Here is a 16,052-nt window from a genome sequence, read left to right as displayed (position 1 = left end):
TATTACTTACTACCTGGCCCCCTCTACTCTGCCCTCCTAACCAAGTTACTCTGTCCCAATCTTCCAAAAGACAGTTTCACTTTTATATATACATATACTACTCTCCTAGACTTTCCCCTGCCACACTTCTAAGTAAATTTCTGTTCTTTATGATAAAACATATTGCCTAGTTAATTAGTCCTATCCAAGTATTTATTTTTCCAATGTCTTGATACTGTTGCTCACTGCCCATCAAAATCAATCCCCCCCTCCTTCCATAGTAACGGAAATACTGGCTACCTAGTTGTTCAGCTCACTACATTTCCTAACCTCCCTTGGTGATTGTTAGGCTAAATTCTTGCCTTGCCGATGGAATAAAGAGGAAGTGATGTGTGCCGCTTTCAGCCCAAGAACTATAAAAAGTAGGCAAACTCTTTCATGCTTTTTCCCCTTCCTGCTGGCTGCAACACAGTTTCAAGCCTGCAGACAAGGACAATACCCTAGAAGTTGATCCCCCTGATAGTGGTATCAGCATCTCTTAGGAATTTGTTGGATATACAAACTCTCGAGCCCCATTCCAAACCCATGAATCAGAAATTCTGGGGAAAGAGACTAGGGACTGTGTTTTATGTTTTAACAAGCATTCCAGGTGACTCTGATGCACGCTAAAGTATAAGAACCACTGTTCTAGGGATCAGCAGGAAAATTAGTATAAAAGAACCTGAGTTCCTGAATTACCACACAAAACAACAGAGCATCAGGAACCAATCACCTTGGGCAATTACATGAAAGAAATACGTTCTATCTTGTTTGCACCCTTGAGTTTTTGGATCTTTGTTGCAGCTCTTAGGCATACTCTCCCAGTTCTCAAAACTTTTTGGTCTCAGGATCCCTTTAAGAGGACACTCCTAAAAATTAAGACTCCAAAGAGATTTTTTGCTTGTACGCTATAGCTATCAATAGTCACCATATTAGAAATTAAAACAGAATTTTAAAAACATTAGTTCATTAGGACTTCCCTGGTGGTGCAGTGGTTAAGAATCCGCCTGCCAATGCAGGGGACATGGGTTCAAGCCCTGGTCCAGGAAGATCTCACATGCCGCGGAGCAACTAATCCCGCGCGCCGCAACTACTGAAGCTCACGCGCCTAGAGCCTGTGCTCCACAACAAGAGAAGCCACCGCAATGAGAAGCCCGCGCACCGCAAGAAGAGTAGCCCCCACTCGCTGCAACTAGAGAAAGCCCGCGCGCAGCAACGGAGACCCAATGCAGACAAAAAAAAAATTTAAAAAAACAAAAAAGACAGCTGGATTCCCATAACTGCTGCTGCATTCAATCTGCTGTGATATGTTGTTTTAGTTGAAGTATATATGTATGGAGAAAAAAATTTTTTTTAATATTTATTTATTACTTATTTATCTGCATCAGGTCTTAGCTGAGGTACGCGGGATCTATGCTGCTGCATGTGGCATCTTTAATTGCAGCATGCGAACTTCTTAGTTGCGGCATGTGGGATCTAGTTCCCTGACCAGGGATCAAACCCGGGCCCCCTGCATTGGGAGTGTGCAGTCTTAGCCACTGGACCACCAGGGAAGTCCCCCAAAAAAATCTGGTCTTAAACAGATGAGTAGTTAGAAAAAGAAGGGCATTTTTTTAAAATTTAGATTTAAAGTCTTTAATGAACTCATTATTTAAAGAAACTTTTTCAGCTTTGAAATTTTAAACTTACAGAAAGTTGCAACAATAGTTCAGAGAAGCCCTACATACTCTTCATCCTGTTCTCCCTAATGTTAACATCTTTTTAAAAAATTATTTTTAAAATTGAAGTATTTTAAAATTAAATTTTAACTGAAGTATAGTTGTAGTGTTATCTTACATAACCACAGTATAACATTACTGAAACCAAGAAATGAATATTGGTTTTTCTAAAATTTCTGTTTATTTTTGGCTGCGTTGGGTCTTCGTTGCTGTGCACGGGCTTTCTCTAGTTGCAGCAAGCAGGGGCTACTCTTGTTGCAGTGCGCAGGCTTCTCACTGCGGTGGCTTCTCTTGTTGCGGAGCACGGACTCTAGGCGCGCGGGCTTCAGTAGTTGTGGCGCACAGGCTTGGTAGTTGTGCTTCACGGGCTCTAGAGTGCAGGCTCAGTAGTTGTGGCGCATGGGCTTAGCTGCTCCGCAGCATGTGGGATTTTCCTGGACCAGGGATCAAACTCGTGTCCCCTGCATTGGCAGGCGGATTCCCAACCACTGTGCCACTAGAGAAGTCCCCTGAATTGCTGATACAATACTATTAGCTACTCTACAGGCCTTATGCACATTTCACTAGTTTTCCTACTAATATCCTTTTCAGACCCAGGATACAATCCACAATCCCACATAGTATTTAGTTGTCATGTCTCTTTGGTCTCCTCTAACATGTGGCAGTTTATTAGTCTTTCTTTACCTTCACATTTTTGAAGAGTACTGGCCAGTTCTTTTGTAAAATATATCTCAATTTGGGTTTGCCTGATGTTTTCACATGATTAGACTGAGCCTATGTATTTTTGGCAATGTCACAAAAGTGATGTTGTGGCCTTCTCAGTGTATCATATCAGGAAGTACATAATGTCAATATGTTGAACTATGGGTGATGTTAACTTTAATCACTTGACTGAGGTGGTGTCTGCCAGGTTTCTCCACTGAAAAGTTATTATGGGGAGATACTGGAAGGTTATGCTAAATCCCATTTTGCATCAAACTTCTACCCACTAATTTTAACATCTATAGATAATTCTTCTTTGTTTTTAATATTTATTTATTTTTTAGCTGTGTTGGGTCTTAGCTGTGGCACGCAGGATCTTTCGTTGAGGTGCGGGCTCTTCACTTCATTGCGGTGCACAGCCTTCTCGCTAATTGTGGTGTGCAGACTTAGTTGCCCCTCGGCATGTGGGATCTTAGTTCCCTGACCAGGGGTTGAACGGGCACCCCCTGCATTGCAAGACAGATTCTTAACCACTGGACCACCAGGGAAGTCCTTACAGGTAATTCTTGCCTGCAACAATTATTACTGTAGCATTTGCCTAATGTTTCCATCATTCTTACATATTTTGAATTTTACTGGAATAAATAGCTGTCCCCTCTTCCCCATTTATTTATTCAAGTATTTATTTATAGCAGTATGGACTTGTGGATATTTATTTTATCCCATGGGTTATAGTTCATTACTATCATTACTTATTTTATTCTTCAAACTGTCCCAGACTTGGTCATTGGAAGCTCCTTCAAGTTGACTCTCCATCTTTATTTTTTTTTTAGCATTTCATTACTTTCTGGTTACACGTGATATTTCAGATTCATGTGAATTTTTTCTCTGCCCTAGTCATTTCTCCAAGGAGCTCTGGTTCCTTTTATTGGATACTGGCATCTAGAAACCAAGAACTGGTGTCATATGTGCTTGCTGCGCTACCGTGGTGTCCTCTCAGAACAAGAAATATATGTATGTGCGTACAAACACATGTCCATGTCTATATCTGTATATGTGTATGTGTGCAAAAACATGTATACAGATTAAAACTCGTGAGTTCATACTGATAACAGAGAGGGGTATTCTAATACTCCTTTCAATTGGTCAGAATTGTGGACACCTTCATCTTTGATATACTCAAAGCTCAACACACGTGGGCAAAGGACTTGAATAGATATTTATCCAAAAAATATACTAATGGCCAAAAAGCACACGCAAAGATGCTCAACATCATTAGTCATTAGAGAAATACAAACCAAAACCACAATGAGATATCAATTCATACCTCCCAGGATGACTATAATCAAAAAGACAGAAAATAAGTGTTGGTGAGAACATGGAGAAAGTGTAATTCTAGTATATTGCTGGCAGGAATGTAAAGTGGGACATCTGCTTTGGAAAATGGTTTGGTAGTTCCTCAGAAAGTTAGAATTATCAAAAACATAGAATCATCATATGGCCCAGGAATTCCATTCATAGGTAAATAACTAAAAGAATGGAAAACAGGTATTCGGGACTTCCCTGGTGGCGCAGTGGTTAAGAATCCGCCTGCCAATGCAGGGGACACAGGTTCGACCCCTGGTCCGGGAAGATCTCACATGCCGCAGAGCAACTAAGCCCATGCGCCACCAACTACTGAGCCTGTACTCTAGAGCCCGCGAGCCACAACTATTGAGCCCACACACCACAACTACTGAAGCCCATGCGCCAAGAGCCCATGCTCCACAACAAGAGAAGCCACCGCAATGAGAAGCCCACACACCACAACGAAGAGTAGCGCCCCCGTCCTCCACTCACCACAACTAGAGAAAGTCTGTGGGCAGCAACGAAGACCCAACGCACCCAAAAATAAACAAATAAAAAATAAATTAAAAAAAAAAAAGAAAACAGGTATTCAAACAAAAACCTGTACAAAATGTTCGTAGCAGTACTACTTACAATAGCAAAAAAGGTGGAAACCACCCCAACGTTCACATGAATGTGAACTGATGAATGGATAAGCAAAATATGGTATATTCTTATAGTGGATATTATTCAGGCATAAAAATGAATGAAGTACTGATACATGCTACAACATGGATGAACCTCAAAAACATGCTAAGTGAAAGAACAGACGAATAAAGGTCACATACTGGATGGTTCCATTTATATGAAATATCCAGAATAGATATATCCATGGAGACAGAAACCAGACTAGTGGTTGCAAGGCGCTGGGAAATGGAGAAACGGGAAGCGACTGCTTAATGGGTACAGGTTTCCTTTTGGGGTGATGAAAATGTTCTGAAATTTGATTTAGGTAGTGGTTGCAAAACGCTGTGAATGTACTAAATGCCACCGAATTATACAACTTAAAATAGTTAATTCTGTTACATGAATTTTACCTCAATTAAAAAAAAAAACAACACAGTAGTTTCTAAAGGTTAGTTGCAACGTCAAATCTGAAACCTTATCAATAAACTTCATACTGTTACTTTAAAATCCATTGTCTACCTTATACTCTGAATGGCTCTTTTACCCAAGCATGATTTTTTTACATCATGCATTGATCACCTGGAAAATTCTGGTCCACTAGGTCATGTAGATTTCAAATGCTGATACAGTTCATTATAAAATATATATTTTTAAAAATCACATTTGTCGATACCACCACTAATCTCATCAGAAAAGTATTGATATTTAAGTCCTGGAAGCTGTCAAACTCATGGTTTAATTTTTATTCGAATTTTATCACTGGGCACAAATATAGTCAGTTGCTTTCCTTGAAAAATTTTAAGAATATGTCTGCCAAATACCCAAATCTAAAGATCATAGTTCACTGATAATTCTTTTTTTTTTTTTTTTTTTTTAATTTTGTAGGCTGTGCCGTGCGGCATGTGGGATCTTAGTTCCCCGACCAGGGATCAAACCCGTGCCCCCTACATTGGGGGCACAGTCTTAACCATTGGACCACCAGGGAAGTCCCTGATTATTCTTTCATCAAGTAACAAGTAAAATCAATGTTCTATGAAGAAAGCAGCTAGGTAGCTTGTAACTTGATTACACTTTTCCTTGAGTCCTTGAGACAACCACTGTAGCTCAACATGTAGCAAAAGTGCTTTATAAGTACTTCTCATTTTATCACACAAAATATTCAAAACCCATGTTCTGAAAGGCCAAGATTAAATAAAATTCATTTTTACTGCTTCATCAAGAACATCCTTAAGTGAAACTAGATTTTTTTTTTTAACCTGCAAGTTTAAACTGCATGGCAATGAAGAATACAATGACTACTAGTACAGTTTGGTGCCACCGCTTTGATTCATACTAAGGCATCAGAGCAGTTTTACTCACCACTGTTTTTGGATCATCAGTGCAAATGCCAACAAAGGGAAAAAGGCAAAATAATGCCTTTGTATTACTATGAAATAGCTTTCATCGCAAGACTCCCTGAAAGGGTCTCAGGGATCCACAAGAGTCCATAGATCACACTTCTACTTTTTTGTGTTAGTTTCTACTTTATAACAAAGTGAATCAGCTATACATATACATATATCCCCGTATCTCTTCCCTCTTGCGTCTCCCTCCCCCCCTATCCCGCCCCTCTAGGTGGTCACAAAGCACCAAGCTGATCTCCCTGTGCTATGTGGCTGCTTCCCACTAGCTACTGATTTTACATTTAGTAGTGTATTTATGTCCATGCCACTCTCTTTGTCCCAGCTTACCCTTCCCCCTCCCCGTGTCCTCAGTCCATTCTCTAGTAGGTCTGTGTCTTTATTCCCGTCCTGCCCCTAGGTTCTTCAAAACCGTTTTTTTTTTTTAGATTCCATGTATATGTGTTAGCATATGGTATTTGTTTTTCTCTTTCTGACTTACTTCACTGTATGACAGACTCTAGGTCCACCCACCTCACTACAAATAACTCAATTTCGTTTCTTTTTATGGCTGAGTAATATTCCATTGTATATATGTGCCACATCTTCTTTATCCATTCATCCGATGATGGACATTTAGGTTGCTTCCATGTCCTGGCTATTGTAAACAGAGCTGCAATGAACATTGTGGTACATGACTCTTTTTGAATTATGGTTTTCTCAGGGTATATGCCCAGTAGTGGGATTGCTGGGTCGTATGGTAGTTCTATTTTTAGTTTTTTAAGGAACCTCCATACTGTTCTCCATAGTGGCTGTATCAATTTACATTCCCACCAACAGGGCAAGAGGGTTCCCTTTTCTCCACACCCTCTCCAGCATTTACTGTTTGTAGATTGTTTGATGATGGCCATTCTGACTGGTGTGAGGTGATACCTCACTGTACTTCTGATTTGCATTTCTCTTAATGATTAGTGATGTTGAGCATCCTTTCATGTGTTTGTTGGCAATCTGTATATCTTCTTTGGAGAAATGTCTATTTAGGTCTTCTGCCCATTTTTGGATTGGGTTGTTGGTTTTTTTGATATTCAGCTGCAGGAGCTGCTTGTAAATTTTGGAGATTAATCCTTTGTCACTTGCTTCATTTGCAAATATTTTCTCCCATTCTGAGGGTTGTCTTTTCGTCTTGTTTATGGTTTCCTTTGCTGTGCAAAAGCTTTTAAGTTTCATTAGGTCCCATTTGTTTATTTTTGTTTTTATTTCCATTTCTCTAGAAGGTGGGTCAAAAAGGTAGATCACACTTCTAATACACTTGTTAGAGTAACCTACCAATTCATACTATTTTGCAGGTTTAATGCAAACTCCTTGGCAGCAAATCTCTCCTTTGTACTTCCCTTATTACCCACTACTATGAAATGCCCCAATAGACCATGTAAGCACTGTTATTGCCTAACCAACTCCAAATGGTACTTTCTTTCACCTAACTCGTATCAGCTACGTTAACGGACCTCTTCCCACTATTCCCCAGGCTAAAGAATCCCATTCCTAAAAGCCTGAAATGATTAATTCCTTCTGGTCCATTTAAATCTAGTCTATTTTAATTACTTCCCTTTTGATTTCTAGAACTTGCTTTCTGGTTCACTTTTCTTGAAAAAAAAAAAAAAAAGGACTCTTGATCTAGAACAGGAGTCTGCAAACTTTTTCTGTAAAGGGTCAGACAGTAAATATTTTACACTTTGTGGGCTAACTTCTCAACTCCGCTGTTGTAAGCAAAAGGCTGTGTTCTAGTAAAACTTTATTTATAAAACCAGGCAGTAGCTGTAGTTTCTGACTCCTGATCTAGACTCTTCCAACATATACGTCAATCAACCCAGTGTAACTCAAAAGATGCCAAAAGTTTAAAAAGGATATAGTTACAGACTGGCTAAAGAAACTAATAGGAACACTGAAAACAGTATACACAAACCCAATAGATAGGAATATTAGTAATAGCTGCTAACACTCACTGAGGTCTTATTATTTGCTAAGCACTGTGCTAAAGTGCTTCACAATGCATTACTTCATTTAAGCCCTTTAAAGGAGGGCTTTAATAATTTAAATAATTCTCCTTTTACAGAAGAGAAAACAGAAACAGATAAGGTCTCATAGTTTTTAAGTAGCTAAGCCTGACTCAAACACAGGTCTTTCTTACTGCACGGCCCATGTTCCTAATCATCAGACTATGCTATCTGTCTATATTGTCATTTTTAAAAAAATAATCCTTTTTTTAATTTTTAAAATAGATTTTATTTATTATTTATTTATTTATTTATGGCCGTGTTGGGTCTTCATTGCCGGGCTTTCTCTAGTTGTGGTGTGTGGGCTTCTCATTGCGGTGGCTTCTCTCACTGCAGAGCACAGGCTCTAGGCGCGCGGGCTTCAGTATTTGTGGCTCGCGGGCTCTAGAGCGCAGCCTCAGTAGTTGTGGCGCATGGGATTAGTTGCTCCGCGGCATGTGGGATCTTCCCGGACCAGGGCTCGAACCCATGTCCCCTGCGTTGGCAGGCGGATTCTTAACCACTGTGCCACCAGGGAAGCCCCCCATTTTTAGTTTTTTAATCCAAACTGCTAAGGCAGTAATTCTAAATAAAAACAGACAGTCACTGTTTTAACAGTCTCTTCTATTTCATTGAGTTTACTGCACAAACCTTGGCTCACGTCCTTGAATGGAAGAGCCTAGGTGACCTTGCCTTAGATGACACACTGTTTTGTTTAATAATACACACCAAGGATCATAAAGGCTCCTATGCTTAAATGAGACAAGTTAGGATGTGCTGCCTAAAAAGCTCATGAATAGGAGGTAAGCAGCCCTCTCCCACTATCACCTTATAATAAATCAGCACAAATATAACATTATCTTATTATACTAATACATTTTATAATAATATATATTATAAAGAATAATTATAATAAATCAGCAGAAAAGTTCTAATATATATCAAAGGAAAGCTGCCAGACATTATTTAAAATATTAGAATGGGGAGATCAGCTTGGTGCTTTGTGACCACCTAGAGGGGTGGGATAGGGAGGGTGGGAGGGAGACGCAAGAGGGAGGAGATATGGGGATGTATGTATATGTATAGCTGATTCACTTTGCTATAAAGCAGAAACTAACACACCATTGTAAAGCAATTATACTTCAATAAAGATGCTAAAAAAAAAAATAAAACATTAGAATGAAGGAGACAGAGGTGGTCAAAGGACATATTTTTCACACATCCTTCAAAACTACTCTTCAGTCACTCCTAAACAGTAACTAGGGCCTATGGGAATTAAGAAAAAAAAAAAATCTGTCCATTGATAGAATGTGCTAACTTATGCCTCACTGATTTTAACTACCTAACCATAGATTATCGTTACTAATCTGCTTCCAGGTACAAAGAGAAAAGTTAAAAGTAAAAGACTGCAAAAGATTTTTGAAACCTATCAGTCGAATACGCAAGCATCCTATAGACAGAATTAAAACATAATAATACTATACATACGCACCTGTAAAACGGCTGGTTCCCATGGAGGACATTACAAATAATATTGGGTTGGCCAAAAAGTGCCTTCGGTTTTTAAGTGAAAATAAAAGACACATTTTTCATTTTCACCAAGAACTTTATTGAACAACGTATTCACCCTTTTGTTCCACTACCTTCTGCCATTTTTTTAAATAAATTTATTTATTTATTTATTTATTTATTTATTGGCTGTGCTGGGTCTTTGTTTCTGTGCGAGGGCTTTCTCTAGTTGCGGCAAGCGGGGACCACTCTTCATCGCGGTGCGCGGGCCTCTCACTGTCACGGCCTCTCTTGCTGCGGAGCACAGGCTCCAGACGCGCAGGCTCAGTAGTTGTGGCTCACGGGCCCAGTTGCTCCGCGACATGTGGGATCTTCCCAGACCAGGGCTTGAACCCATGTCCCCTGCATTGGCAGGCAGATTCTCAACCACTGCGCCACCAGGGAAGCCCCCTTCTGCCATCCTTCAGGCAACTTCATAATTCTATCTTCCCCCAAAACTTTTTTTTTTTTTTTTTTTTTTTGGCTGCATTGGGTCTTCGTTGCTGCGCGCGGGGGCTACTCTTCATTGCGGTGCGTGGGTTCCTCATTGCGGTGGCTTCTCTTTTTGCAGAGCACAGGCTCTAGGCACGGGCTTCAGTAGTTGTGGCTTGTGGGCTCAGTAGTTGTGGCTCGCAGGCTCTAGAGCGCTAGCTCAGTAGTTGTGGCGCACGGGCTTACTTGCTCTGCGGCATGTGAGATCTTCCTGGACCAGGAAACGAACCCGTGTCCCCTGCATTGGCAGGCAGATTCTTAACCACTGTGCCACCAAGGAAGTCCCCCAAAACTTTTCATCTTTTTGAGCAAAGAACTGTTCCAGGTGCCTTTTACAGTCTTCCAGGGAACTGAAATTTTTTCCAATAACAGAATTTTGTAGGGACTTCCCTGGTGGCGCAGTGGTTAAGAATCCGTCTGCTGGGCTTCCCTGGTGTCACAGTGGTTGAGAATCTGCCTGCCAATGCAGGGGACACGCGTTCGAGCCCTGGTCTGGGAAGATCCCACATGCCGCGGAGCAACTAGGCCTGTGAGCCACAACTACTGAGCCTGCGCGTCTGGAGCCTGTGCTCCGCAACAAGAGAGGCCGAGATAGTGAGAGGCCCGCGCACCGCGATGAAGAGTGGCCCCCGCTTGCCGCAGCTAGAGGAAGCCCTCGCACAGAAACGAAGACCCAACACAGCCAATAAATAAATAAATAAATAAATAATATTTTAAAAGGTGCTAATAATTTAAAAAAAAAAAAAAAGAAGAAGGTTTTTTTTCACTTAACTTACGTGGAACCCAAACACCAAAGCAATTAACATAACCAAGCTGGTGCAAATGACTTTCAACGCTTGATTTGGATATTTTGAGTATGTGGGCTATCTCCCGCGTGGTATAACGTTGATTGTTCTCAATTAATATCTCGATTTGACCGCTATCAACTTCAACTGGTCTATCCGACCGTGGAGCATCGTCCAGCGAGAAGTCTCCAGTACGAAACTTCGCAAACCATTTTTGACACATTCGATCAGTCACAGCACCTTCTCCATACACTGCAGAAATCTATTTTTGCATTTCAGTTGCATTTTTCCCTTTCTTGAAATAATAAAGCATAATATACTGAAAATGTTGCTTTTTTCTTCCATTTTCAATATTAAAATAGCTACACAAAAATTCACCAATTTTGATATCTTTTTTTAAATGCACGCTGATATGACAGCTGTCACATACAATCTAACAAAACTGTTTTGAATGAAGATGAAGACAACTAAGTGCTACTAGAGCCATCTTACGGAAAAAACCGAACAAACCTTTTGGCCAACCCAATAGTATAAGAGGATAATATCAACTCAAAAAGGTAATTATTACTTCCAAGAACTAGGGAATCACACAGCTTGGAATGAATCTTTATGTAGCCTTTAGGTTTGAGCTAGGCTGGTCTCTGTTGCTGTTTTGTCTTTAGTATTCAACTGACAGGGAAAAAAATCTCCCTTAATCAAAATGGACATTTGGAAGAGTGAGCTCCAGCTACTTGTGGTAGGGAAGTAACTGGGGGCAGCCTAGGGAATAAGCAGGCCAGCCACTCTTCTAAGTCCCAACCAGCAACCCTTAAAGAAAGTACAACCTCATATGCACCTCCTCACACTTGCATCAACACTCACATATCAAAGAGAAAAATATACACAGTATATTCAAAGATTGTTGCTTGTGAAAACATGGCAAGAACACAAATTCATGGGCTATAACACAAAGAATCAAAAAGACTGAATTAAGGAACTTCCTCTAGACTGCAACGTGACAAACCTTATTATAGGATAAACTACTTCAAAAGTTCTCTCTTACTCTAAAGTCTCCCTACCCACTTACTGCACATCAGCGTCATTACTCCAAACAGACAGGAGCAAAAATAAACTTACATAAAATGACTGTAACAGTATGACCTTCTTTTATTCCCTAACACACTTTATTTCACATTTCCACTTAACACAAGAGCTGTTTCATATATACGTTAACACACCTAAGAAGCACATAAAGAGAAATTAAGAAACTAGGAAAAAAGGCACCATGGTAAATTAGTGGTAAATTGAAATACAATTTCTAAATGAGCTCTTAATGACCAATTAAAGATACAATCACTCCAACTGAATCCCAAAATTGTAACACTTGCAATGTCTGGAAGCTTAGATCTTTCATTTTTCCTTTCTTTCACATGCTGTTTGACCTTCCCTTTGAACAATCCTAACTCTGCAGCAGATGGCAGGGGGAGACTACTGCATTTTTGTAATACATGAAATAAAACAAAAACAAGAAATAAAGAGAAAAGAGAGGGAGGACTCAAAGGAGTAGCTAATAGATAGTATTTGCTCTATTACCTGGCCTTTTCCTTCTCCTTAAGAGCACCGCCCCCAGGACTTCCCTGGTGGTGCAGTGGTTAAGAATCCACCTGCCAATGCAGGGGACACAGGTTTGATCCCTGGTCCGGGAAGATCCCATATGCCGCGGAGCAACTGGGCCCGTGAGCCACAACTACTGAGCCTGCACGCCACAACTACTGAAGCCCGCGCGCCTAGAGCCTGTGCTCCGCAACTAGAGTAGCCACTGCAATGAGAAGCCCGCGCACCGCAACGAAGAGTAGCCCCCACTTGCTGCAACCAGAGAAAGCCCGTGCGCAGCTATGAAGACCCAACACCGCCAAAAATAAATAAATAAATAAATTTCTAAAAGGAAAAAAAAAAGAGCACCTCCCCCCTCACCCCGTACCCTTGGCAATACTGAATGATTAGAAACAGTCTGGAAAACAAGAAAAAAGTAACAAATTATAGCTGTTAAATTCAGGAGGCATTTCTCTTCTAGTCACCCCTCTTCCTCAAGCACACACACCTCCAAATCGGGGCAGGAAGAAGAGACTCGGAACAAACTGCTTCACCTCTCAGAAGAGTTATTACTACACTTCACTAGGAACAAGGTCACTACCACCTGGACAGAGAAGCCCTGTCTCATTTTGCCACAACAGAAATATGTGTTTTTTTGTTTTTGTTTTTTTCAATAAAGACAGGAAGGGAAAAAATGTGTGTATGTACATACATCAAAAGGGTATTTTTCTTGCTCTAAGCCTTCCCCTGTTCCTTGTCCATCAGCACAAGTAAGCAGAGATGACGCAGACTTCCTTATATAATAGCCTGTGATTTCCTAGACTGCAGGCTTTTCCCTTTGTGTTCTGTATACACTTACACATGCGAGTGCGCGCACATTCTCATTGCTTTGCAGCCCCTGGCACGATGCCAGCACTCAGTCAGCTGGTTGACTCCATTCACAGAGCAGCGTCGGAGCTGACATGGGAAGGGGGGGTGGGTAGTGAGGATAAGGGGGAGCTAGAACCACCATTGCTACAGACAAAAGAAATTTAAAAAAAGAAAAAGAAGACCTTAGCATAACATTCCTCTCACAGCTTCAGCTTGAAGAAAACTAGAATCCAGAGACCATTATAGCAAAAGGATGAAGTAGAAGGGTTGAGGATCCAAACCAAAAGGAGCTTTGTATGAGAAACAATTATCCTGCAACAAATTTTTAAAAGCAACAGTACTTATTACTTCAATCCCATCAGAAACCTCAGCGTATCACCTTCTACACATAGTGAGGAAAACGTTGTGAAGAATTGAGTTTCTGCTTTTAGAAAAAGAAAAAAGGGCGGGGGGGGGCGGGCAAGACAGTTAAACGTACTTACAGGTATACATTTTTCTGCTCCCTCCTTTAGCTGCCAGGAAAGCTGGAGACAAGAAAGGGGAGGAAACAGAAAAAGGAGGAAAAAAAGGAATAAGAGATGGGTTTAGGTTTGTTTGTTTGTTTTGTTTTGTTTTTTAGGAGGGGTTCCCTTTCTCTCTTCTATCGTAAGAGAAGCTCTTTCTATAGCACAGGGGAGGCCCCATACGTGCCAGCCCCCCTGGGGGACCTGCACAAACCCGGTCTCCAAGCGGGCACTGCCCTGCCAATCACATGGCGTACTGTTATATTAAACAAAAGAAACAGGGGGATGCTTACTTTTACCCATGATGCCTAGCGGGGGCAGGAGCGGGGTGGGGGGGATAAAAACCAGTTGTAGCCGGTTTATAACCTCAGGACACGGAATTATCTCTTCATTTTTAAAAGTCATTTGTGGTACAAAAGTCAGTTAGTCTCCCCACCCTAACTATCACCCCCATTATTCTGGCCTAGTGCCAAACTTTGCCTTCATTCATGAGAGCTAGTTTCCTCTCAAATCATGAAGCTTTAACTGTTTAGTTTCCAAAGCCAACATCCAAGACAGGAAATCACAGCATCAATACCAAACCCCAAATTACCAAAAAACGAAGACATATTGCCAACCAAGCTCCTTTTCTTTATCCCTTATTGCTAGTGCTAGGGAACAGACACTGATAAGACACTAAATAAATTCACTAAAGATTTTTTTCCTGAAGCTGTCTCACAGGTAGATAGCTCATTTAGCCCTATCAATTCACACCACTCAGGGCAGTTGAATCCACATCTAACAAAAATCATATAGCAAGGTTTCACAGCGAAGTAGTCACAACAGTATATGCAAACTATAAAAATGGCTTAGGTCCTTGTAATGTATATTTTACAACAATTTCTCCTAATTAACATTTTTTTTGTTTTAGGACAGATGTCTCCAATCACTTTATAAGGAGTTTTTATTTCTCAAGAGTACTGATTAGGGGTCAGAAAGCAGTGGGAAAGAAATCCAAGCCAACCAAAGAGGAGGTAAGGCAGTGGTAACTGTTTTGGCGATCTACTAGCTGGAGGACCTTTACTCTAGGATCTCCGCAAGAAAATAATTCTTTATAAACAGTAACAGGGAATAATGGGGGCAGGGGAGAGATTTCCTTACTTTTCAATTGATATCTCTTATCAATATATCACCCAAATACCTGCCTCATTTGGGCCTCTGAAACTCAAATCATAACTGTACTTACTCCATCAGAATCTCTCACAAGGGACTTCCTTGGTGGTCCAGTGGGTAAGACTCCGTGCTCCCAATGCAGGGGGCCCGGGTTCGATCCCTGGTCAGGGAACTAGATCCCGCATGCATGCCGCAACTAAGAAGTCCGCATGCCGCGACTAAAAAAAAAAAAAAAAAAAATCCCGCATGCCGCAACTACGACAAATAAATAAACATGTTTAAAATGCCTTAAAAAAAAGAATCTCCTACAAAACTCTTGTTTTGTCCAAATATTAAAGCTTCTGGAGTCTAGAGAATAGAGAAAAATAATTGACACCCTACTCAAAGATATTAATTTGTAAATGATATTAATTTGTAAATAAAGTTTTCCTAAGCAATCTAATATTAATTTCAATTTTCAGAAAAGGAATACTGAGCTATATCTGAAATAGGTAGTATTGATCACTGGCATAAGGCATTCAATAATTTACAAACTACAAAGGAAAACCCTACATCTACATCTACACCAAGCTAAATTTCAAGTGGTTGATGTTGTACCATCTCAGTCACAATAAGCTGTACTTAATAGGAGCCCATCAGAGGTCTCCAGATCTAGATACTATCATTTTAGGAGATAAAGGAAAACATGATGTCTGTGATAAATGGGGGAAAGAAAATAATCAATTTTCCTCTTAACACATTTCCACAAGAGACCAACTATGAATTTCAAACTGAAGTTCACTAGTTCCATGTTTAATCAGGGTAGGGAAGACTGTCCATCTTTTAACAATCATTCAGAGGTCATGCCCATTTAAATCCATACATTTGACTGCATTTAAACATTGGTCAGCCCGTGTGCCACAACTAGAGAGCCCGCGTGCTGCAACGAAAGATCCCGCATGCCCCAGTGAAGATCCTGCATGCCGCCACAACTAAGACCTGACGCACCCAAATAAATAAATAAATATTAAAATAAATAAATTTTTAAAAAAACTCTGGTTATCAGTGTTCAAGATAACATAAAAGGCTTAGATACAGTTAAGCTGTCGGGAGTGATTACCTTTAGCAAAGAGTTAATTCTCCCAACATTATACAGGTTAAGACAGTATACTATGTTTACTACAGTGCCTGCCTTTATATTAAACTGATTAGTAGTCCAGAGGTACCAGAGATGCTCTCAAACCAACAGGTATTTTTCTTCAGAATCCTCAAAAATTAAGAACTATCT

General features: G+C 40.4%; 1 protein-coding gene across 4 annotated transcripts in view; it reads right to left on the bottom strand.

The window, feature by feature from the left end:
- Positions 1–16,052, bottom strand: part of GATAD2B (GATA zinc finger domain containing 2B) — an 81,491-nt gene that overhangs the window by 40,673 nt on the left and 24,766 nt on the right. For 3 of the 4 annotated variants that reach the window (XM_061183448.1, XM_061183449.1, XM_061183451.1), the window contains exon 1: positions 14,859–14,931. The exons of the other annotated variant lie outside the window; for it this stretch is intronic. In XM_061183448.1, the coding sequence (XP_061039431.1) occupies positions 14,859–14,863 (5 nt within the window). In that variant the 5' untranslated portion in view covers positions 14,864–14,931. Of the gene's footprint in view, positions 1–14,858; positions 14,932–16,052 lie in introns of those variants that run through there. 4 annotated transcript variants of the gene reach the window in all.

Source organism: Eubalaena glacialis, chromosome 3 (assembly GCF_028564815.1).
Source record: "Eubalaena glacialis isolate mEubGla1 chromosome 3, mEubGla1.1.hap2.+ XY, whole genome shotgun sequence".
Taxonomy (NCBI): domain Eukaryota; kingdom Metazoa; phylum Chordata; class Mammalia; order Artiodactyla; family Balaenidae; genus Eubalaena; species Eubalaena glacialis.
Note: the sequence above shows the minus strand (reverse complement) of the source record. Positions and strands in the feature narration are given on the sequence as shown.